The sequence below is a fragment of the Sorex araneus genome, chromosome 1 (assembly GCF_027595985.1).
Source record: "Sorex araneus isolate mSorAra2 chromosome 1, mSorAra2.pri, whole genome shotgun sequence".
Classification (NCBI taxonomy): Eukaryota; Metazoa; Chordata; class Mammalia; order Eulipotyphla; family Soricidae; genus Sorex; species Sorex araneus.
In genome coordinates this window covers 40,205,437-40,229,242 of record NC_073302.1, presented here as the reverse complement: position 1 = coordinate 40,229,242, position 23,806 = coordinate 40,205,437, and the positions used below count along the sequence as shown (strand labels likewise).

The 23,806-nt window shown below is 50.7% G+C and overlaps 1 protein-coding gene across 2 annotated transcripts; it reads left to right on the top strand.

Moving 5' to 3' along the window:
• Positions 1 to 2,413: 2,413 nt before the first annotated feature.
• Positions 2,414 to 15,765, top strand: NUDT2 (nudix hydrolase 2). 2 transcript variants are annotated; one of them, XM_004600201.2, is made up of 3 exons: positions 2,414 to 2,521; positions 12,664 to 12,805; positions 15,189 to 15,763. In XM_004600201.2, the coding sequence occupies exons 2-3, from the start codon at positions 12,679 to 12,681 to the stop codon at positions 15,503 to 15,505; spliced, it is 444 nt and encodes a 147-aa protein (XP_004600258.1). In that variant the 5' UTR covers positions 2,414 to 2,521; positions 12,664 to 12,678; the 3' UTR covers positions 15,506 to 15,763. The 2 variants fall into 2 exon arrangements, with proteins under 2 accessions (XP_004600258.1, XP_054998904.1); XM_055142929.1 differs by lacking the exon at positions 2,414 to 2,521 and adding an exon at positions 4,567 to 4,587 and having other exon boundaries at positions 15,189 to 15,765.
• Positions 15,766 to 23,806: the final 8,041 nt, after the last annotated feature.

Here is a 23,806-nt window from a genome sequence, read left to right as displayed (position 1 = left end):
AGTGAGCACTGGTGGTGTTGCCCAAAAAAAGCAACAACAACAATAATAATAGGGCTGGAGAGATACTACAGCAGGTAAAGTGACCCAGTTTTGATAACACAGCACCACATACGATCGTGAGCACCCCAGGAGTGATCCTGAGCACAGTAAGGTATGTTCCAAAAACCAAAAAAAGGGCACATTAACATATTATAATTTTATTTTATTTATTTTTTTGCTTTTTTTTGGGGGGAGGATAACACCTGGCAATGCACAGGGGTTACTCCTGGCTCATGCACTCAGGAATTACTCCTGGCAGTGCTCAGGGGACCATATGGGATGTTGGGAATCGAACCCGGGTCAGCCTCATGCAAGGCAAACTGCCCTACCCGCTGTGCTATTGCTCCAACCCCAAACATACTATACTTTTAAAAAAGAATTATTTGTCAAGCCCTAATGAAGTCCTTGGCACAGGACTTCAGCAAGTACTGTGCTGAATACTCAGCAAATACTGCCAGCTGCAAAGCCACAGAAATCCTAACTGAATTCAGCTTTTTGATTTTCCAAATGAAGTGAGGCTTAAAATGACCAGGTGATCCCAGATAGACTAGCCCAGGCTGAAAACTCTGGGGCTTTCTCAATTGGGGGCTGGCAAATCCCCCTTTCTGCCTGAAGGCACAGCAGCCCACAGCCACACCTGATGCACCCTAGCATATAGAATCCAGCTCCACAGCCGAATCTCATCAAATTGCCAAAAATCATTCCAGCTCCATAGCTCCTGGCCTCCCAACACCTTCAAATTTCATAGTGCTACCATCCCAGTAGGAGCACAGTAATGTGCCGGTAAAGCTGTATAGAGGCCCCCAAGCTCGATGCATGAAAACAGTGACGCAGAAGATTCAATTAGCACCAACCAGCCCAGTAAATTCTCAATGGCTTTAGTAACACCATTGTGAGATATAACAATCATCACAAATTGACTTTCATTGATCACATTTTTTCCCCCATAATTCCACTTGCCTCGATGTTGTAACAAGCAATTCGATATAAACTTGTCCTGCCTGCTAAAGGGGGTGTGGGGGGACAGGCTAGGGTGGTGGATGGGGACGTTGGTGGCAGGGAAGTCACACTGGTAGTGGGATCCGTGTTGGAACACGGAGTGCCTGAAACAACTGCATAACGAACAACTTGGCAAAACACGGTGCGTTAATAAAAAATTTAAAACAAAAGGGCCAAGTGACTTGCAAAAGCCCAGCACAAGTTAGAAATCGGGCCAGTCTGGATCCAAACCTGGACACCCCGTCCAATTTTCCATTCCATGTCCAACAACATAGAAAGAAAAGAAAGCGGGGGGTGTGGGGGGAACAACACTGAACTGGAAGGGAAAACCGGGATAGGGAGACAGGGATGAGATGGGGACCCAAACCTACATCTTGCGTGGGTGCGGGGGGGAGGGGTGTCGGGTAGTCAAACTCAACCCGTATTTCCGGAAGACTTTTTTTTTTTTTTTTTTTTGCTTTTTAGGTCATACCCGGCGATGCATAGGGGTTACTCCTGGCTCATGCACTCAGGAATTACTCCTGGCGGTGCTCGGGGGGACCAATATGGGATGCTGGGAATCGAACCCAGGTCGGCCGCGTGCAAGGCAAACGCCCTACCCGCTGTGCTGTCGCTCCAGCCCCTTCCTGAAGACTCTTAGCGGGTTAAGACGCTGTGAATGATGCTGACCTCCGAGTTACACGGGAGGACACGGATAATCAACCCGAGGCCGAATAAACGCGCTCGAGTTTGCCGGGGTCGCCGGCCCAAACGCAAGACGGTTCCGAAAGCTTCCCTGCGAGAGCGGGCGTCCAAGAGCATCGCTGGAAACAGAACTACGGGAACCAAGGGCGGGTGAGCGTTCGGGTAACGGCGAGGCACCAGCTCTCGAGCCGCCGCCGGCGGGACCCAGTCCTCGGCGGGCGCCGGGCGCAGCCGCTTCCCCCTGGGCGGGCGCCACAGCCCCGACGCCGGCTGCCTGGCCCTCCACCCCCCACCGCCTTTCTCACCTCAAAGTTCCCTAAAGTCCCGACTTTTAGGTCAGTCCTGACCTAGGAGGGCAGGAGAGAAGGCCAGCGGCGGCGGCCAGTCCCAAAGCAGGGGCTCGAAGCGTGCTGTCACGAGCCAGAGGCTGTAGTCAGGCCGCATCCCCATGACAACGCCGCCCCGCGCCGTTTCGAACACCCGCGCTGTCGCCCGCGCACCCGGGACCCGCGCCGTCCGCCAATAGGCATCCAGGGATCTAGTGGACGTTTTCGGCCTTCTCCCAAGAAGACCAATCAGCGACTCGAGGAAACTATCAATTTCCGTCTTGCAACCAATCATTCGGAGGGGCTGAAGATCTCGCGACGTTCTCCCAGAGGGAACGGCCCCTTTCTGAGGCGGGTCGAGAATCCTTCTGCCCTTTACTATTGGTCGGGCAAAGTTCAACGGCGCTCTCTGGATTGGTCAAGGGACTTCCGCCTCTGGCGAAGGCCCGCCTCTTGCCTCCCTTCCTCTGGCGGTGAGTAATGCGAGCCTTCTGGCTTATTCTCTTCGGGCACCGGGTTTGGAGACTGGAAGGGGTTAGAAACCCACCTCTGACTTGCGTCGGGTGGCTGCAGTCGAAGGTGGCTGCACCCTTCTTTAAGCTGGTCTTGAGTGGCTAAATCAGGCCCTGGTGGCTTGCAGGACCAGTTTTGTTTTGTTTTGTTTCCTGAAAGCACAGGCAGAAGGGAGGGTTCAGTGGTGCTATGAGCCAAACTTGCACAGATGCTGGTGGTGATGTGGTAAGAGTTGCGGGACCCCAGGGTGCCCGGTTAGGGCTCTCTGGCTCGAGTACCTCTCCTCGGACCTGCCTGTTCACTCTGCCTACTTCTGGAAGAGTTTATAGCACCTGTTTCGTTTATCGAATGCATGATGTGGTGGTGCTAGCAGGAGTACAGGAAAGACGAATCTCTCACCTTTGGTCTGTACTTATCTCTTAAAATGTGTGTGTGTGTGTGTGTGTGTGTGTGTGTGTGAGAGAGAGAGAGAGAGAGAGAGAGAGAGAGGAGAGAGAGAAGAGAGAACGAGAGCAGTCAGATGGAAAATGTGTGTCTCCTACTAACCGTGTCATGCCCTTTAAACAAAGGTATCATGCCCGTTAAATAGGAGCCCCTGAACGAAAAGTAACCCTAGAAGAGAATCCAGCCCTTAAAGTCTTTTGTCGGTCAAGACCCAACTGGACTAGTCAACTACTGGAGCCAACAGGTTGACTGTACTTAGGTGCCCAATTTAGCTCAAAATTGTGCTTAGAGAAATAACTAATAGGCAAACAGATCTGCTCAAAAGATTTTCCCTGCCTTGTACTGAATGTTAAATCGAATTTATTTCCCTCACACATCATAACTATATTTAGTGTGATGAACCATTAAAAGGCCCTGTGCTGTCAACAGAATAGTTTTTTGTGGTGTACTGGGGGAGTCTTTGCTTATACTCCTCCCTTTGCCTGAATACCCATTAGCTCTACCTCTACTCTGCTGATAAACTCAGCCACCCTTCAAAATTTTGGGCCAGTGGCCAGTCGGGCCACATAGATAGTACAGTGGGTAGAGCACTTGCCTTGCATGTGGCAGACCCAGGCTTGATTCCCAGCACCCAGTATGATCCCCTGAGCCCACAAAGAATGATCCCTGCTCAGAGCCAGGAGTAAGCCGTGAGCACAGCTGAGGTTGGTCCCCAAACAAACAAAAACCAAAAATTTGGGCCAGAGAACTACTATAGGAATAAGGTGCTCCATGCACACACTTGACCCTAGTTCAATCCCCAGCTCTTCATATAGTCCACCAAACACCACCAGGAGTGATCCCTGAGCACAGAGCCAGGAGTAATCCCTTAGCGCATCCAAGTGTGGTCCCAAACAAAAAACCCAAAATATTTATCGGAGGGTACCCTTCTTTTTGCCTCCTTTCCAAATCTTACACATACCTGCAGAGACTCAAAATGCACAAGCAAAATATGTGTTTAAATATCTTCCACTTCTCACTAGGCCGTGAAGCCCTCAAAAGCAGAACTTTGTAGCCATCAGCTTCTTACCTATTGTTTAATCCCACCATATTTCCCAGGGCCTGAACAATCAACAGATATTAGATAAATAAATTAATGAATCCCTTCAGGCGCTGTCAGAATTCCCCATGTTTGTTTTCCAGAATTGTACAGCAGATGGCACTAAGAGGCCATGTAAGAGATTTCCCCTTGCCTGGGAGTGACTTTTCTCTCAACCTTGTCTGACTTTGACCTCCTCCTGGAAGCCGGTATTCCTGTCCTTGCAGGGGACATCTCTGGTTTCCTCCCTCAGTGAAACAGCAGACAGTAAGATGATTCAGCAGCTCCGTCTCAGAAAAGACAGTTGTCCAGGGAAAGGTGCATCTGAGGAAAACAGTTTCTTTGTGTTAGTTTATGCGGGGCCTATGGGGCTTTTTTTTCCTTTTCTCTTTCTCTTTCTTTGTTTTTTGAGGTACTGCTCAGAGTTTACTCCTGGTTCTCTGCTCAGAGATCACTCCTGGTGGGCTTGGAGGAACCATATGGGTTGCCAGGGATTGAACCCAGGTACAGCTGTACTGTCCCTCGGTCTCTCTCTTCCCCCACCCCTTATCTCCCTCTCCCTCCCTCTCTCCCCTTTCCTATCTAATCCTCTGACAGTGAATTGGCTGATTAGAAAAAGGACTGGGGCTTTTTCTAAGCTTTGTGGGGCTGGAGTGATAGTAGTATAGCGGGTAAGGCATTTGCCTTGCATGCGGCCGACCCGGGTTCGATTCCCAGCATATGGTCCCCTGAGCACTGCCAGGAGTGATTCCTGAGTGCTGGGTGTGACCCAAAAAGCAAAAAAAAAAAAAAAAAAAAGGGATGTTGTGATGCGGGGAATGTGGGGAAAGTTGGGAGTCGGAGTTGCCGTGGGCACACAACCTCAGCGTTGAGTGGCCTGGGCCGATTTCTTGGACATCAGGGCCCTGAGTGAGGTGCTGGTGTGCTTGGCCAAGGCGAGCACCGGTGCCTGGTGCCTACTGCTGGAGAGAGCGGAGAAGGCTTTGAATCCCTTCTCAGATAGACCAAGCAAGGGGACCTCTGGTTACATTTGACCCCTTTAAAGCCAGCTTTGGAACTTCCTCTGCACCCTGCTCCAACCAAATCCCCCTCAGTGGCGAAGACTGCAGCCAGGCGTCTTAAAAGCCCTCCCTATAAACATGAATCAAAGACACTGGAAGAAATGTGAAGAATCATTTGCTCAGCCTTTGCACCGAAGCTCTGTTCTTTCACCATCAGCAGAGCTGTGTAATGGGGGGGGGGGGGGGGGCGGATATACAGACTTAATTTTATTTGTGGTTTTTGGGCCACACCCAACTGTGCTCAAGGCTTACTCCTGGCAGGGCCCAGGGGACCATAAAATACAGACTTTAGAGTTAGACTTGGATGCAGATCCAAAGCCATTCGACAACCAGCTAGGCTTGGGGCAAGTATTTTAATCTTTTCTAATCTCAGTTTCCTGATGTAAACGGGAGGTATTAAGTAGTTAAAGTGAAAGGTCGACTAGAGCTGTTTTTCAGCCTTCTTCCCACGAGGGCCCCCACCCAGCCTTGTTGCCTCCTGGTGTGTGTGCCCTCCCCCTTTACTGGCTATTCCTCTCGTCTCATGCATGTGTGGCCCCTACTTACACGGTTTTCACTTGGACACTCTTGGGGATTACTTGGCCCTCATTGAGAAATGCTGGCCTAACGCATTAGAAAAGATACAAGAACCAAAGAACAGAGCATGTGCTTTGCATGCAGGAGACCAGGTTCCCTCCCCAGCCTTGCATGGGGCCTGAGCGCCACTGGGTGTGGCCCCAAAAAGCAACACGACTTGAAGTGTAGAAGCTTGATGGGTAGCCTGATTTTAATGTCTTGTGCTAAAGGGATTTTAAACTCTGAAGAACAGGTTGGAGGAAAAAAATGATAGCTCTTCCTATGCCCAGATGTATGTGTGTGTGTGTATGTGCGCTTTGGGTGGGGGGTGAGTCCTGCTTGCAGTAGCACTCTGATTAATCCGATGAAAACAGTGGAACACAACACATCAGCATCGCCACTTATCTGTGAATTATTTTTTGGCACCTAGGCTCTGAACCTCCTAGACTGTGAAGGGATTGTATACGTAGAGAAAGCCAAGAGCCCTTTTTCCTTAGCTTCTGGAACTTTCTGATGACATTGAAGCAGAGGTTTTTTTTTTTCTTTTGGTTCCCAATTTTTAAAAGCACACACACACATGGAAGGCACTCTGCCACTTTCCTAACGTGTGAATTGCCTGCTGTCAGCCTGGAGTTCTCACCTCCAAAATCCTGGCTACAGGCATATTTGTATGTTGGAATACCGTGTGCTTTAACCACCACCACCACCACCACCACCACCACCACCACCACCCACGCAGATCTGAATCCACTTGGTGTGGGTCTCTGTGTGTGTGAAGACGGGGAGAGGGGAGAGAGAGCAGGAGGGAGAGAATGAGATGGAGAACTCGCTCCGGTTGGCTGCCTTCAAACCCCCAGACCGGTTCAGCTTCAAGGTCTCCAGAAAAACAGAAACCCTCCCAGCAGGGCTCCGTTGACTTTTATGTAAATGACACTCTTTAGGAAAACACTGGGCTCTTGCCCAAAGCCCCAGAACAGACCCTGAGCATTTGTTTCAGTGGGAGGTGGGGAGAGTTCTGTGGAGTCAGTGAACATCTGTTGGGAGCTGTGGAGCTGGGAACCGGGAGACAGCTCCCCGGCAGGCCCGCTCACTGCTGCCAGAGGCGCCGGGATTTACCCTGCTCCGTATGCACGCTCGGGGGGTGCCTGGGGACCAAGTCCACTTAGCGCAGCTGGAGCCAAGTTCTCAGCATTCCTTTCCTCTAGAGGAGGTCAGTCTTGACCTTCGGAAATTTTGTGCGAGATTTGGAAAGCTAGAGTGACGTGGCCGATGGTCCACACTGAAGTCACCGCAGCGTCCCAGGTGTGGTGACGAGGATTTATTTGCATACAGATCTGCGGACTCACCCAGCGCTGGGTCCTGCAGCTCCCCCCACCTCCTGCTGAACCTCCTCCTTCTGGGACTCTGAATCCAGGACCAGGCTTCCGTTGGTGTCTGTAACCAAGGGGTCTGGCTCCTCCCGCTTGGCTGTGTTCCCCCACTTCACATCCACCTTTCCTTCCCACTGCCTCACTGAGCCGCGCCCAGGCCCAGCCCCGAACGGAGAGATGGCCCCCTGGCTCTCTCGGTCCCCTCACGGAACTGCACCAGCTCCCATCCTTCTCTCAGTCCTTCGTTCGCTCTCGCTCTTCCGTGTTCTTCTCTGCTCAGTGGCTCTGGAGCATTTTATCCATGTTAGGGACCCCCAGGTGGAGTGCTGAGATGCCTGAAGGCTTTACAGACCAGGTGACATCATTGGAACTGCTTCTGAAAGTATGAGTAGGAAATTGGGTGGGGATGGGGGTGTGGGTGTGTAATGAACTTTAGAAAACAGCTGCCTCAGGACAAGCAGTTGCCAGGGCAGGTGGGAATTCTGCCTTTCCAGAACCTCTCCTTTTGCCTTTGGTGCAGAGCACAGGTGAAAGTGAGTCTGTGGGACTGGGAGGGAGCTCACAATGGCGTGCTAGGCCCGAGTTGGAAGTGGAATCTGGTACCGCATGGCCCCCACCTCCCCGCCGCACCTCCAGGTACTATTTGCCCCAGTGGCCCCCGGTAGCTTCACTGAGCCTACGCACTGAATCACAAGGCCCACAAGGCCAGGTCGAGTTGCTCTAGGAGTGGTTGGTTCCAGGGCCCCCTTGGCACTGCTTGGGAGGATCCCAGAAGAAAGAAAATTCAGGAGAATAAAAAGGATCAGTGGGTAGGGCAATTTGCCTTGCAGGGAGCTGATCAGGGTTGATCCTCAGCATCCTATATGGTCCCTGGAGCCCCACCAGGAGCGATCCCTGAGCTCAGTCAGAGCCAGGAGTAAGCCCTGAGCACTTCCAGGTGTGGCCCCCAAAGCAAGAGGACAGTGAACAGGTGAACCTAAGTCATGATCCAGCCTCTTCACGTGCCACTGAGATGAATCACTGACTGGCTTGTTTCTTAAATGTGGTAACCCCTGCACCCTGATGTCCGCTGAGGTATATTTGTTAGGGGCACCCTTGTCACTCCCTCAAGCGTCCTCCCTGGAGGGGTCCATAGACCTGCCGCCCTTTCCCTGGTGGCTTCGCTGGTCACCCCAGGCCGGTACATCTCGCCCCTCAATCTTGGCCTCCCAATGCTGTGTTGAGTGACATGAGGAAACGCTCTGGGGCCTCCTGTGGAGGGAGAGAGCAGTGTCCTCCCATCCAGGGTCTGTAAACTTCTCTGGGAGCTCCCACATTCCCTCCTGCTTCTCCACACCCGTCTTCTGTAATGCTTGCCGACTGTCTTTTTGCGGAGTGTGGGACCAATTCCCTCTTCTCTGCCTGAGCCAGGTGCTGGTCCTTTATTCGCCCACTCTGTGGTGGCAGGGTGCTTCCGTCTGGCCTTCCTGAGCAGGAAAAGTTCTCAGCAGAATTGGGAGAACAGGGGAAGCAGAACGGAATGTTTAATAAAATGCTACCACTTTACAGGCAAATTTTAACGCTCAAACAGGATTTCAAGTTTAAATATGTATAATGCTATTTTGAGATACGCTCTTCTAAACCCTACTTTCTTTCACCTAGCCACCTGAAAATCTTTATACAAGCTGCAAGTTTAGTACTGCCTCTTTGTTGTTGATTTTGGGGTCACTTGCAGGAGCTCAGGACTTACTCCTGGCTCTGTGCTCAGGGATCACTCTTGGCGGTGCTTGCAGGACCCCATGGAATGCCAGAAATCAAACCCATGTTGGCCAGCTGCATGCAAGGCAAGCGCCCTGCCCACTGTACTCTCTCTCTCTAGCCCCACCAGCCCTATTGTTTTTTCTCTGTATTTTTTGGACCACACCCAACAGTGCTCATGGCTTACTCCTGACTCTGGCTTTGTGCTCACTGATCACTCCTGGCAGTGCTCAGGGGACCACATGGGCGTTCCAGGAATCAAACATAGGTCAGTTGTGTGTAAGTTAAGTGCCTACCCACTATCACTATACCATCTTTCTGGACCCAAGGCCTTAACCCTTGTACTATCTCTCCAGCCTTCCCACAGTTGGGTGGGGTTTTTTTGGGGGGGCGGGGGGTGCTGCACTGGCAATATTCAAGGGTTACTCCTGGCTCTGTGCTCAGGGATCACTCCTAGCCAGCTCGGGGGACCACATAGGATGCTGTGAATTGAGCCCGGGTTGACTGCGTGCAAGGCAAACACCCTACCCGCTGTACTATTGCTCTGCCCCCCCTTTTGGATACTTCTTTTGACCTTTTTTGGGTCACACGTGGAAGTGCTCAGGTCTACTCCAGGCATTTTTCTTAGGGGTTTGCTCCCTACAGTGGTACCCAGGGGATCATGTGGTACTGAGATGAAAGCCAGGCCTCCTGCATACAAAGCATTGGTCAGCCCTTTGAGTAATCTCCCCAGCTCTCATTTTGACGTTCCAGACAAGAGTATATTGAACATCCCTGTGTATACATCTGAAAACTGCTCTCTGCATATCTGAGTGCCTAGAAATGGCATTGGTGGGTCTAAGGGAATATGAATGTTGATAATTGTCAACTTGCCTTCTTATGGATTCAGGCCTGTTTGCTCTCCTTCCCACTGTCTAGGAGAGCACAGACATTTGAAAAACCCATATTGACATTCTTTCTAGCCTTTAAAAACTCATTCCAGGGGCTGGGGCAATAGCACAGCGGATAGGGCATTTGCCTTGCATGCGGCCAACCCAGATTCAATCCCCAGCATCCCATATTGTTCCCAAGCCAGGAGTAATTCCTGAGTGCAGAACCAGAACTTCTGCATCACTGAGTGTGACCCAAAGAGCAAAAAAAAAAAAAAGAAAAGAAAAGAAACCTCATTCCACAGTTTTAAAAGGTTCAGAGAGGTCATGGTGTGGGGTATGACTAGCTCTTTGGTGAGAAGAATAAAGTTCCCTAGAGCCTACCTTGGTCCATGCCCTCTTGGGAAATTCCCTGGAGCCCAACTTCTTTCTTAACTGTGTTGTGACCTGATGTGGAGGTGGTTTGAAAAGAAATTTCTGCGTGACGTGTCACCAGTAAATGTTTGGTTTCTATGCCTAACTCATACCTATACGCCAGGGTCATGTGACAATTTCTCGGGCGAGAAGGGATTGAGAGTGAGCCCGAGAGCCAACTCCTCGGGCCAAGTGTGTGGAAGAGCCGGCCCAGTCTCCTGCCAGCACAGCGTCAGCTGCCAAAGAAACCAAAACAGAAGAGGGAAGGGATTGTGAGTGGGAGAAGTTTAAGCAGCTTTGCCCTAAACCACTGTGTTATCTCTCAAGTGACCCGCACCCCCTTTTCATTGTTGTGGGGCCCCCTCCCGACTGTGCCTTGCCTTGCAGTGCTTGGGAGCTGTCGGGGCCACTGATGGTGGTGCAGGGCCAGGTTTGGGGCTGGAAGATGTGGTGAGCACTATTCCAGGGCTTTGCTCTCCCACTTGAGTCCACAACCCCAACCTTAAGGCAGCCTTTAATTCGCTTCGCTATTTTATTAAATCTGCCTCCCTTCATAGGACATGAGCTGCATGAAAGCAAAGGCCTGGCACAATCACAGTGGCTCAGTCATTTCTTGTTGGGACTGGAGCCATAGTACAGCAGGTACGTAGGGCGCTTGCCTTGCTCACAGCTGACCAGAGTTTGATCCTGGCATCCCATATGGTCCCCTAAGCACTACCAGGAGTAATTTCGGAGTGCAGAGCCAGGAGTAACCCCTGAGCATCGAAGGGTGTGTCCCTCCAAAAAAAATCTTGAACTTTTTTTTTTTCTTTTTGGGTCACACCCTGGTGATGTACAGGGGTTGCTCCTGGCTCTGCACTCAGGAATTACTCTTGGTGGTGCTCAGGGGACCATATAGGATGCTGGGAATTGAACCCAGGTCGGCCGCATGCAAGGCAAACGCCCTACCCACTGTGCTATCGCTCCAGCCCCAGAACTTTTTTATTTTTTATCCTCTAGAGCAGGGCTTACACTCTGTTACTGACCCCCACCCCTGGGCCTTCTCTTTTCTGTTACCTTGTTTATATGTTCCCTTGCAGATGACAAGTGTTTTTTGTTGTTGTTTTCACTTCTACAGCTATTCCTTTTTTTTTTTATCACTTTCCTACCTTTTGTTGTTGACATATTTCCCCCCTGTGGGGAGGTAAAAAGAAGATTAAATGCAAAGGCAAAGAGGAAAACATTGTGGTCTTTATTGTATTGCTGATTTTAAAGTTAATAAATGTTCTCTGTGAATTTCCAAATACAGAAATAAATGGAGTAGAAAATGAAAGTCTCTCCATAATCCTGTCTCCAGAAAACACTATTAATGGTGTGTGTCCTTCCAGACATTTTTTCCAAGCATGCTGAAATCTATTGAGTGCTTATTATGTGCCAACAACTGTTTGAAAGCACTCTGCAGTGTGTAAGTCATGTAATTCTCAGAGCAACCCTTTGAGGTAGAACTGTTATTATCCTGTTTTAGAGAGAAAATGGAGGCAGAGGAGCTGGTCACACAGCAAGCACACGGTGGGGCCAGAACTTACTTGAATCCAGGCTCCAGACTCAGACTTGTGACCACCTTGCTAGTTTGCCTCTGATGGGATGAGAAAAAAGACTTTCCGCCATGAATTTTCTTTCTTTCTCTTTCTTTCTTTCTTTCTTTCTTTCTTTCTTTCTTTCTTTCTTTCTTTCTTTCTTTCTTTCTTTCTTTCTTTCTTTCTTTCTTTCTTTCTTTCTTTCTTTCCTTCTTTATTTTCCTTCCTTCCTTTCTTTCTTTCTTTCTTCCTTTTTCTTTCTCTCTTTTCTTTCTTTTTCTTTCTGCTTTTTGGGGCCACATCCTGTGGTGCTTAGGGTTACTCCTGGCTCTGCACTTAGGAATCACTCCTGGCAGTGTTTGGGGACCATATGGGATGCCGGGCATCAAACCCGGGTCGGCAGTGTGCAAAGCAAACGCCCTCCCACTGTCCTATCACCCAGACCCCCATGTGCCATGAATTTCAACTCACATGAATACATAGTAGTAAAAAACCATGGATAAACAGAAAGCCAGAAACAACCCACACCCAAATCCATTCTTAGTCCATCAATCCCCTTCTCTAGGTCTCCCTTGGAGCATTTAGACAACGCTCTGTGTGTGTGTGTGGGGGGGGGGGGGGCGGGGCGGGAGGTTGTCTCTTGGCTCCCAAGGTGCAGGCTGGAGGAACATGGTTTTGGGGACTGATGACCAGATTGCACTGCCTCTCCCGCATCTGAATTCCTGGGGTTTGCTTCTGGGCACCTCCAGTCTCTGAGTGGACACACCCCAGCCTGTGTTGCAGCAGGGAGACCTAGAAGAGTCGGGCTAGAATTCTACTAACAGGGTGGACCCCAGGTTTCTTGCACTGACACACATAAGCCCGTCTCTGAGTCCTGACCAAAGCCCCCCATCCCCGTACACCCCCATGGCTTCTTGGCCCGCTCATGAGGTCACTCTGCTCCTCTCCAGTGCCACAGTGAGGCCCCCAGTCTGTCCCTTCATGTTGGTTGTGTGTAACTTTCCGCCTCTTTTGTCAGGTTCTCACATAGACCATGGCCCTGAGAGCCTGTGGCCTGATCATCTTCCGGAGATGCCCAGTTCCCAAGGTGGACAGCAGTGCCATTGAGTTCCTCCTGCTGCAAGCGTCCAACGGCATCCACCACTGGACTCCTCCCAAAGGTGAGCGTTCCAAGGGGCTGTTTCGGTGGGGGGGGCTTCGAGGGGAGCGGGAAATGCCGAGTGGTACTAGAAGTCCACCCTGCTGGGCCCCATGCAAGATTGGCTTTACTTTGGTCTGTGCACAGAACAGGGGGTAGGCAGGAGCCCTGGAGCCTTTCTGCATGCAAGGCCTCCAGGCCAGAGCAGAGCTGGAAATAGAACTGTGACTGAATCCAGGGCAGAAGCAGCACCTGTGGTGTGTATGTGAGAGAGAGGGGCGGGGGTGTACATTTTGGTGAGTATCATTCGCCAGAACATCCGCCTCTGGGTGGGTAGGAGAAAGAACCCTGGACTGGGGGCGGGAGACCTGGGGTAGAGTCCTGGGCTAGGTTTTAGGGGTTCAGCGCAAAGAACCCCCAGACAGAAGGGAAAGGACAGGGGATGAAGTCGACCCAGCATGGGAAGAAGACAAGGCACTGGGAATAGGAAGCCACTTTTGCACATTTGAGTTTTACTAGGTAGAAACAGGGTGGGAAAAAAGAAAAAAAAAGGAAGAGAAGTGTCCCCGATACTATGAATAGGAATATTCGCACTTGTCTCCTGACCACCCCTCCCCCCCAAGTCACACTGCAGGGGGGCTGCTCACCTCGGGTGTCATAGGACGCTCCTGCTCTGTCCCTGCTCCGGCCAGAAGGGGCCCTGTTCACGTGGAGGGGCAGCAGACCACCAGAGAGGGGCTCCCCCAGACCCCTGCCTGCTACTGCGCACCCTGGGTCAGTGTCTTTCCCTCATACGTGGGGCTCTGCGAACAAGTCAGCGAAAACCCCCCTGAAGCCAGAAACTAGGATGAACCTTGAGGCGCTGACCTCCTGGTCGCTTTCCGTGGGAGCCACTGATTGGAGGCACTGCTCCGAAGCCCCTGGGGAGGAAGTGGGCAAGGGTCTAGCCCTGTGTCCAAACCCAGAAGGGGACAGCAAGGAGTGCCTGTTCCCCGGGGAGCTCCTGAACCAGGAGGTCCCCAGCCACTTGCCGGAGCCCGTCCTCTCCGGCGAGGCCCCTCTGGCCCTCGGAGAATGTGCCGGGAGGGCCGCTCAGGCTTCTCCAAGTCTGCAGAGCTTCAACTTCTTCTCCAACAGTTTTTTGGCAGCTGTCTGCTCGGGCTCGGGTCTTGCCAACAAATTTTCTTAGAACTGGCTCTCAGCTGGTCCTTAGTCTTAAGTTCCCATCAGGCCCTTCCCTATGAAAGTGGAATCTGGCCTTGCTCAGTTAGAAAGATGAAAACAATTTAGAGAAGCCGTGATAGCTACTTGGAAACAGCTGCTGGCGCCTGGGTGCGGGGTTCTGAGCCGTCTGCAGGGCCCCGAGACTTCAGGAAATCCTCACTGCGGGCTGTCGGCAGAGCGCACCGCCTCGGCCTACCTGCCAGGAAGGCCCTGCCCCTCCGGGAGAAAAAAATCACTCACAAGGCTTCAAGGGCAAAGTGGTCCCTGAGAACATGAGGTGCAGGGAGTCCCAAAGAGCCAGACAACAGGTTTGAGGCGGCATCTTGCTCCCCGCCCAAAGCAGTAGTCTTCAGCCTCGATGCTTAACACTGGGTTGCAACCCCATATGGGGGTGCAGAACTGAACGTGGGGGTCGTTGGAGAACTTTCTTTCTGATTTTATTATTAGCCAGTGTTTGATGTGTATACCTATTTCTATAGACCTATCTGCCCAGGGTCATGTGAAAGCTTCTCAGGCAAGAAGGGTTTGGCAAGTGGGAAACATTTTTTTTAGACTTTTTTTTTTTTTTTTTTTGCTTTTTGGGTCACACCCAGCAATGCACAGGGGTCATTCCTGGCTCATGCACTCAGGAATCACCCCTGGCGGTGCTCAGGGGACCATATGGGATGCTGGGATTTGAACCCGGGTCGGCCGCGTGCAAGGCAAACGCCCTACCCGCTGTGCTATCACTCCAGCCCCTAAGTGGGAAACATTTAAGAAAGCCTGTTCTAGGGGCTGGAGTGATAGTACAGTGGGTAGTGTGTTTTCCTTGCACTCGGCTGACCCGGGTTTGATCCTCAGCATCTCCTATGGTCCCCCGAGCACCGCCAGGAGCAATTCCTGGGTGCAGAGCCAGGAGTAACCTCTGCGCATCTCTGGTGTGACCCAAAAAGCAAAAAAAAAAAAGAGAGAGAGAGAGAAGAAAGCCTGTTCTAGATGAGACTTGTCCCACACGTCTGTTTCCCTCTGTGCAGAGAAGATGGGATTGGAAGGCTAGCAGGGGTTCTGCAGAGCCAGAAGCTGCCCAACCCAGCACCCCGAATCCCTAGGCTGGCTTGAGCCTCACTCCCATCTTTCAGTGATCTGGCCTGGCCCACCCAGCTTGCTTGAAAGGATCTCCTCTCTATCTTCCTTCCACGCAGGCCATGTGGATCCCGGAGAAAGTGACTTGGAAACAGCTCTGCGGGAGACGAAGGAAGAAGCAGGCTTAGAAGCAGAGCAGCTAACCATCATTGAGGGCTTCAGAAAGGAGCTCAACTATGTGGCCTGGGAGAAGCCTAAAACCGTCGTCTACTGGCTAGCGGAGGTGAAGGACTACAACGTGGAGATCCGCCTCTCCCATGAACACCAGGCCTACCGCTGGCTGGGCCTGGCCGAGGCCTGCCAGCTGGCCCAGTTTGAGGAGATGAAGACAACGCTCCAAGAGGGACACCAGTTTATCTGCTCCACTGCGGCCTGAGTGGGCAGGAGCAGGGGCTCTGGCCACAGCAGGAACCTGGTGGGCCTTCTGAGATGACCTCTACCCCCCCACCCTCCATTCCACTGGGGGAAGGTGATACCAGTGTGGGGCTCATCCCAGCAGAGAGCAGACAGGTGATGAAACCAGCTTAGCATTTTCGGATGAGAAAGAGAGACAGGGGTGGGGTGGGGAGGGAAGAGAGAGTAACTATAAACCTGAGCTGGGAAGAACGGAAAGCAAGGAGGAATGGAAGGATGAGAGCAGGCCCAGCTAGTGCATCCTTGGACTTTATCAATAAACCTCAAGCTGTTGATCAGGCCTTCTAACCCTCTATCTTTATTTTATTTTCACATGTTTGGCCCTGGGTAGGGGAGAAAAAAGCTAAAGGGAATGGGTAGGGTCCTGTGTCCGTGCACTCTGCCCCAGAGAAGCTAAGGTCAGAGTTAAGACCCAAACTGCGGGGGGTTGGGGGAGCTGTCTGGCTTTCAGCATGCACACTCACCCTGCCTCCACCTGCGTCTAAGGCTCAGGGGCCTGCTTGCCTGCAGGATATGCAGGGAAGTGGGACTGGAGTCCAGGAGCGGGGTCTGTTCTCACTCACGCGGCCCTCTCAGCACCAGGCACATATGTTGCAGGTGCTTAGTAAATATTTGCTAAAACCATTAGGGACCTATGGAACTCGGGGCCGCATCCCAGGGCACCATAGGGAGAGGAAGGACCGGGAACCCGCAATCACCAACCTCTCAGTGTCAGCCTGGACCTGTCAGCTGTGACCGAGGTCACTGGCAAGAGGCAGGTCTGGGAGGGGAGGGTGTGTGTGTGTGTGTGTGTGTGTGTGTGTGTGTGTGTGTGTGTGTGTGTGTGTGTGTCCTCAGCCGGGCCACCCAGCAGCCCTGTCACCACACCTGTCACGCTGCCCTCCTTGTCTGCAGCTGCCTTCGCTGCCTGGAACCTACCTTCACTATTAGCATTTCTCTCTTCCTTCCCACTTCCTCCTCTTCCCCACAATGCAAAGGCAAAACCCAGAGGTGCAAGAGTTAGGGCTCAGCCCCCTTCTACCCTGCTCCTTCTCGGACTGCAGGAATGTGGGGCAGGTGTGAGATCCCCCAGTCCTTCCAGGAGCCACTCAGCGAGATTCCTGCAGATCGTGGTAGAGGCCGGTGGCCCGATGAAGTGCAGAAGATTGAGTGAGAAGGGGCACTGGGAAAGGGCAACCTGGATTACCAGGGTCAGGACCCCCCCTATAAGGGAGAGAGAAGTGGCCCAGGCCTTGAGCAGGCTTCCAGATGTTTTCAGTCACTGCTTGTCCGTGCAGACACAGCAGACGCACTAGCGAACAGGATCTTGGAGGCCCGCCAGGGCCCTGAATGGTTTTGTTCCTCCCCCTTGGAGTAGTGCTCTCTGAAGGAGGCCTGCTGCTGCAGGAAGTTTTTGGAGCTTAATGTTCTCTTTCCAGGCCAGCAGGGACCACATCCCACTGATTTAATAAATGCCTGCTGGGCAGTGGTGCCAAGCCACAGACTCGCTGCCTGCGGAACAAGGGCTGGCTTGCCCCGCACGCTCGGCATGGGAGGCTGGGGAATCTCAAGACGCTAAAAACTCAGATGACAGCGGCAGGAGGGAGCTGCACAAGGGCCCGATTCTGCTGCTTGCTTATGGATCTGGGGAACTGGAGTCTTAACAAGGAGGATGGCCCTGGCCTTTCCTGACCTGTGGGGTGCTCTGACGGGGAGGTGCCAGAGGAAACACTCTGCTTTGGAATATATTGGGCAAGGGGGGGCGGGCAGAGAGACAGTTCAAAGGGCTAAGCAGGCTTTGCTTTTACTTTGTTTGCTTTTGGGTTCACACCCAGCGATGCTCAGGGGTTACTTTTGGCTCTGCACTCAGGAATTACTCCTGGCAGTGCTTGGGGGGAACCATATGGGATTATAGGATTCTGGGGATCGAACCTGCTTGGCCACATGCAAGGCAAATGCCCTACCCACTGTTGCTCCAGTCCTGAGCACAGGCTTTGTATGTGGGAGCCCTAATTTCTTCCCCAGCATCACACCCGGTGCCCTGAGCCCGGTCTGGGGGCAACCCCTGAGCATAGAGCCAGTAGTATCCCCTGAGCACAGCTAAGTATGGCTCCCCAATTTTTTAAAGGAGGTACATTAAATAGGGGGATAGTGGTAGTACCTTATATACCTGCTTGCTTTGCAGCAGAGGTTCCCAAACATACCTACTGTTCCCTTTTCAAAAACAAAACATTACTCAGTGCCCCGAATTGCACTTGAGGCTACTCCCCTTCTCCTCCGCATCATGCTGCTGCCCCCCATATCACTGCTATACAGGAAGAACTGATGGTGGGAGGGCTCAGGGCATGTTCTAGGAGAGGCTGAGGGTGGCAGGGAGGGACTGAGATGGAGCAAGAGACAGGCTGTGTCCCACTCTCCTTCCATCTGGACTCGTGAACGGGAGCAGAGCCCCAGAGCACTGCAAAGCCCCCCTCCCCTCCTTCACGTCTACCATAGTTGTCCCAGTTGATAGAGCCACGCCATGCCCAGCCTGCCCCAGGGCCGTGCTGCAAAGAGACTGGTCACAGACTTGTACCCGTTGGAAGGTTCTTATCTGGAGGGCAGATTGGCCAGGAGAGTCCTGCCTGTCGGGTCCAAGCTTCACGCTGCCCTTTGGGACCTGAGACCTGGGCACTGCTTCTGGGTTCTGTGTGTAGAGATACAGGGGATCGTGTGAGGAAGGCAAAGGCAAGCGTGGGGGGAGGGGGAGCTGCTGCAGGCTTCCTCCCATGGCCCTGTGCAGTCCTGTCCCCCAGGGAGCTGGAGAGGTTTCTGGGGCACCTGGGGTTGGCTCTGCAGGACAGAGTGGGTGATCAGGAGAAAGGGGACATGTTGTCCTCCAAAGACAGGACCACGGCTTGAACAGTAGCCTCTGCCTCGAGAGGCCTCCATGGAAACATGGAAATAACTGGCGCTTTTGTGGATCTAAGGCGCCACCCTCTGTGGCTTTCCTACACTTCTCCATTCCTCTAGTGACTTCTTCCTGGAGGACCGCTCAGGACTTGGGAATTCGCTGAATGGCATGGCCTGGGCTGAATCAATCCTGGTTCTCGGTTCCTTCTTCATTCGGCTCAGGGATCTTCTTCTTTTCTTTTTTTCCTTGGGTCACACCTGGCGATGCACAGGGGTTACTCCTGGCTCATGCACTTAGAAACTACTCCTGGTGATGCTCAGGGGACCATATAGAATGCTGGGAATCGAACCCAGGTCAGCCATGTGCAAGGCAAATGCCCTACACACTGTGCTATTGCTCCAGCCCCAGGGATCTTTCTTCTTCTTTTTTTTTTTTGCTTTTTGGGTCACACCCGGCGATGCACAGGGGTTACTCCTGGCTTTGCACTCAGGAATTACTCCGGGCGGTGCTCAGGGGACCATATGGGATGCTGGGAATCGAACCTGGGTTGGCCGCGTTCAAGGCAAATGCCCTACCCGCTATGCTATCGCTCCAGCCTCAGGGATCTTTCTTCTTAACTGGAATGACCTCCCTTTCAGCAGGACCATGGGACTCTTCCAATCCTAAGGCTTCCCTCCCATGTCCCTCCTGGAACACTCCCAGAGACCCTTCCCTGAAGCAAAGGCTCCAGACAGTGGGAGACAGTGGGCAGTGTGTGCCTGGATCTGACTCAGGCTCTGTCACTGTGGTACAAATTGGATTAAAGCTCAGGTGTTTTTTTTTCTTTCATCTTTTTAAAAAATTTCACTTGTATCACTTGTCATCCCATTGTTTGTCAATTTGTTTGAGTGGGCACCAGTAATGTCTCCATTGGTCCCTGTTGCATGCTAGTACTAGTAGACCAATGGCTTGCTCCAAGAACACCAAGAGCCTCAAACCGTTCATTCAGGGTCTTGATGAAGAAGTCTGACCATCTTGTAGGTGGGTGGCCACACGGTTTTTTGACGTCCTGTGGAATCCAGTCGGTATCAGCTCTAGTCGAGCGGTCATCTCTAAATCGCATTACTTGTCTGGTCCATCTGATTTTCGACACCTTGGCAAAGGAGACAGCGTTCCTGATTCTTGATCTTTGACGGAGGTCAGAACTCCAGATTCCTTCTCTCACGAGTGAAACATGATACTCCAAGCGTAGTTCTTTTGATTCTTCTTTGAGATACACAAATAGCGTTTTCATCTGGTTTTTGTAGGGTCCAGGTCTCTTAGACATATGTTAGTGCAGGAAGAACAGTGAACTCAAAAAGATGTGCCCAGAGCCGGAGGTTCTTCATCCTCTTAACCACTTCTTCGATGTTCTTGAAGGCGTTCCATGCTGCTCTCTTTCTCCTGTGCAGTTCAGGTGCCAGGTCGTTTGTCATGTTGAGTTCTCGACCTAGGTACACATAACTGCTGCATTCGGAGATGTTTGTTCTGTTGAGGGCAAATGGAACATCAGGAATTGGTCCATTTCTCATGAACATTGTCTTGGTGAGATTCAGCTGCAGTCCGACCTTTCCACAATCACAGTCGAAGTCGGCCAGCATTCATGCCGCTTGGCTGATAGTTGGTGTTATTAGAACAATGTCATCAGAGAAGCAGAGGTGGTGTAGTTGCCGACTGTCTATCTTCACTCCCATTCCTTTCCATTCCAGTCATCGAATGATGTTCTCGAAGGTGGCACTGAAGAGTTTCGGTGAAATGGTGTTGCCCTGCTGAACCCCTCTCTTTACATCGATGATCACTTCTTTGCAGAATGGTGAGATCCTGGTGGTGAGTCTGTAATAGAGTTCATGGAGGATCCTGATGTATTGAGTCTGAATACCCTGTTTGGCTAGGGCTTCGATGACCACTTCAATCTCAACAGAATCAAAGGCCTTCTTTAAACCAATGAACTTTAGACAGAGCAGCATCTTGATCTCTCGTGAAACTTCAATGAGCTTGGTCACCATGTGGATATGGTCGATGGTGCTGAATCCTTTTCAGAACCTGGCTTGCTCACTTAGTGTTGTCCTTCATCTAGTGTTCTGCCAATCTTATTCAGGATGACTCGAATGAACAACTTGTAGACGATGGACAAAAGGCAGATCGGGCGATAGTTGCCAATGTCGTGGATGTCTCCCTTCTTGTACAACAGAAGGGTCCTACTGGTTTTCCAGTGGGATGGAACCTTGCATGCAGACAGGTAGCATGTGAAAAGCCAAGCCAGTGTATTGACGAGTACTGGCAGCAGATTCCTCTGGTGTTCGGGTCTGGCCTTGTCTGCACCGGGTGCTGGTTTGATTTAAATTAAATTAAATTTTAATTTTAATTAAATTTCATTTTAAATTTTAATTTTTATAAACTTTATATAATTGCTTATATTCAATATTTCAGCACCAATCCCAACACCTTTATTTAAAATTTTCCCACCACCACTCAAGCCTGCCGCACAGGCAAACACTAAATAATTTATTTTGTATTGCTTGTTATGAATAGTATGAGATGTCCCACAGTTGCTTTTGTGGCTGCATGCTCCTGGAATTCTAATTTTTTTTTTTTTTTGCTTTTTGGGTCACACCCGGTGATGCACAGGGGTTACTCCTGGCTTTGCACTCAGGAATTACTCCTGGCGGGACTCAGGGGACCATATGGGATGCTGGGATTCGAACCTGGGTTGGCTGCGTGCAAGGCAAACGCCCTATCCGCTATGCTATTGCTCCAGCCCCTAAAATTTTTAAATATTCGGGGTCCAGAGGCATCTCTGTGGCATGCTAGTCTCTTTCAAGATTCATTTGTGAACCTCTGAATCACGGCAGTTAATGCGCTTAAATTTTAGGCCTGATTTTTTATCTCTTCCAAGACTCATCTATGGGTCTCTGAAGCAACGCCAATAAATGAGCTTGTATAGCTGAGCCGGAGGTAGTTTGTGGACGTGACTCCCACATACCTAACTTTTGGCCATTTAATTTCTCGGGAAACTTGGTCCTAAGTCGTTGGGGTCTGGCCAGAGGCACAGTAGCAATTTTGGGGTATCAGGAAGCCAGAGGGCACCATCAGGATGCTGATGCACTCTCCCTGCGGGTACAGCTTGACTTGCTGGGTGACATTATACACCCTAAATTGCAGTTTTTGCTTTTCTCTTTCAGTACCCTTGGAATTGAACTGAAGCAATAGCACAGTGGGTAGGGCGTTTGCCTTGCATGCGGCAACCTGGGATCAATTTCTCCATCCCTCTTGGAGAGCTTGGCAGGCTACTGAAAGTATCTCGCCCACATGGCAGAGCCTGGCAAGCTACCCGTGGCATATCCGATATGCCAAAAACAGTAACAACAAGTCTCACGATGGAGATGTTACTGGTGCCAGCTCCAGCAAATCAATGAACAATGGGACAACAGTGTGACAGTGCTATCCTTGGAATTAAGAAATAGTTTATCTTAATGTGTTGTTTTAATGATGGGCAAGTTAAAAACACTCGCAGATAACTAAGCACGGTTAATTGGGGAAGCAGCCAGAGGCTGGAGCTATGAGTGACCCATTTTTGGAATGGATTATATGTCAGAAAGCTGATCAGAAGAGAAGGACCCAAATCTACCTGTTACCTGTTACCACCTGAGGCAGGAAGGGAAGCAAGGCCACAAAAACAATTAGTAAATTAATAAATGTCTCTATGGAACCTAAAACAGAATTTATCCACCACAAAGATTCCCTGCAACAAGGGCCCCCTCTGTGTCCCCTGTGGTGTCCCTCCTGCCTCAGTGTCCTTCAGTGTATTGTTATGATGCAACCGATCAAGAAGCTCCATTCTTTTTTTTTTTTTTTTGAATCACTGTGAAATACAGTTACAAAGCTTTCACGTTTGGGTTTCAGTCATACAATGATTGAACACCCATCCCTCCACCAGTGCACATCTTCCACCACCAATGTCCCCAGTATCCCCCTCCCCCCCACCATCCATCCCAGCTCTTCCTCTTCCTCTATGGCAGACAATTTCCCCATACTCTCTCTCTACTTGGAGCATCATGGTTTGCAATACAGATACTGAGAGGCTATCACATTTGGTCTTTTATCTACTTGCAGCACACATCTCCCATCCCACACGATCCCTCCAATCATCATTGACTTAGTGATCCCTTCTCTATTCCACTTGCTTTCTCCCCCAGCCCATGAGGCAGGCTACCAACCATGGACCAATATTCCTGGCCCTGTCTTTACTGTCTTTGGTGTCAGTTTCATATTATGTTATTTTATATCGGAGCGATAGCACGGTGGGTAGGGCGTTTGCCTTGCAGGTGGCTGACCCGGGTTCGATTCCTCCATTTTTCTCGGAGAGCCCGGCTGCATGGCAGAGCCTGGCAAGCTACCCGTGGCGTATTCGATATGCCAAAAACAGTAACAACAAGTCTTACAATGGAGACATTACTGGTGTACGCTCGAGCAAATCAATGAGCAAGGGGACGACAGTGCTACAGACAGTGCATATTCCACAAATGAGTGAAGTCATTCTATGTCTGTCTCTCTTTTTCTGACTCATTTCACTTAGCATGATACTCTCCATAACCATCCACTTGTAAGCAAATTTTATGACTTCATCTTTCCTAACAGCTGCAGTGTATTCCATTGTGTAGATGTACCAAAGTTTCTTTAAACAGTCATCTGTTCTCAGACATTCGGGTTGTTTCCAGATTCTGGCTATTGTGAACAGTGCTGCAATGAACATACAGGTGCAGATGTCATTTCTACTTTGGAGAAGCTCCATTCTTGTGCCCTTTTCTGTTTAATTATTGCTATGATTGCCAGAAAAACTCCTATATAAAGTGTTCCATGTCCCTGCTCTGGGCTGCAACAAAGTAATTGCCTATTTGCGGTTAAATCTCCTTGCTTTCTTGTCTAACGATGTGATTACTAAGTGTACTTCATTAGGACATTACCACTGAGTTAGAACACTTTCCAACCTCTTTTTTTGTTTGTTTGTTTGTTTGTTTTTCCCTGTTTGTTTGTTTGTTTGTTTTTTCTCTCTCTCCTTTTTTCCTGGAGTAGTCGGGTGCACATCTGGCAATGCTCAGGGGTTACTCCTGGCTCTTCACTCAGGAATTACTCCTGAGTGGAGGACCATATGGGATGACAAGGATGGAACACAGGTCAGCTGCGTGCAAGGCAAATGCCCTACTGGCTGTACTATCACTCCATCCCTCATTTTTGTTTAAACCACACTGGGCCACACACCCTCTCTGGTGCCTGCCTCATCGGACAGATTTGAATTTTCATTTCTTCACTTAGTTTGAAAGGCCAAACTTTGAACAGACTCTTCCTCTCCAGTTACTCTGTGCATCTAAGACA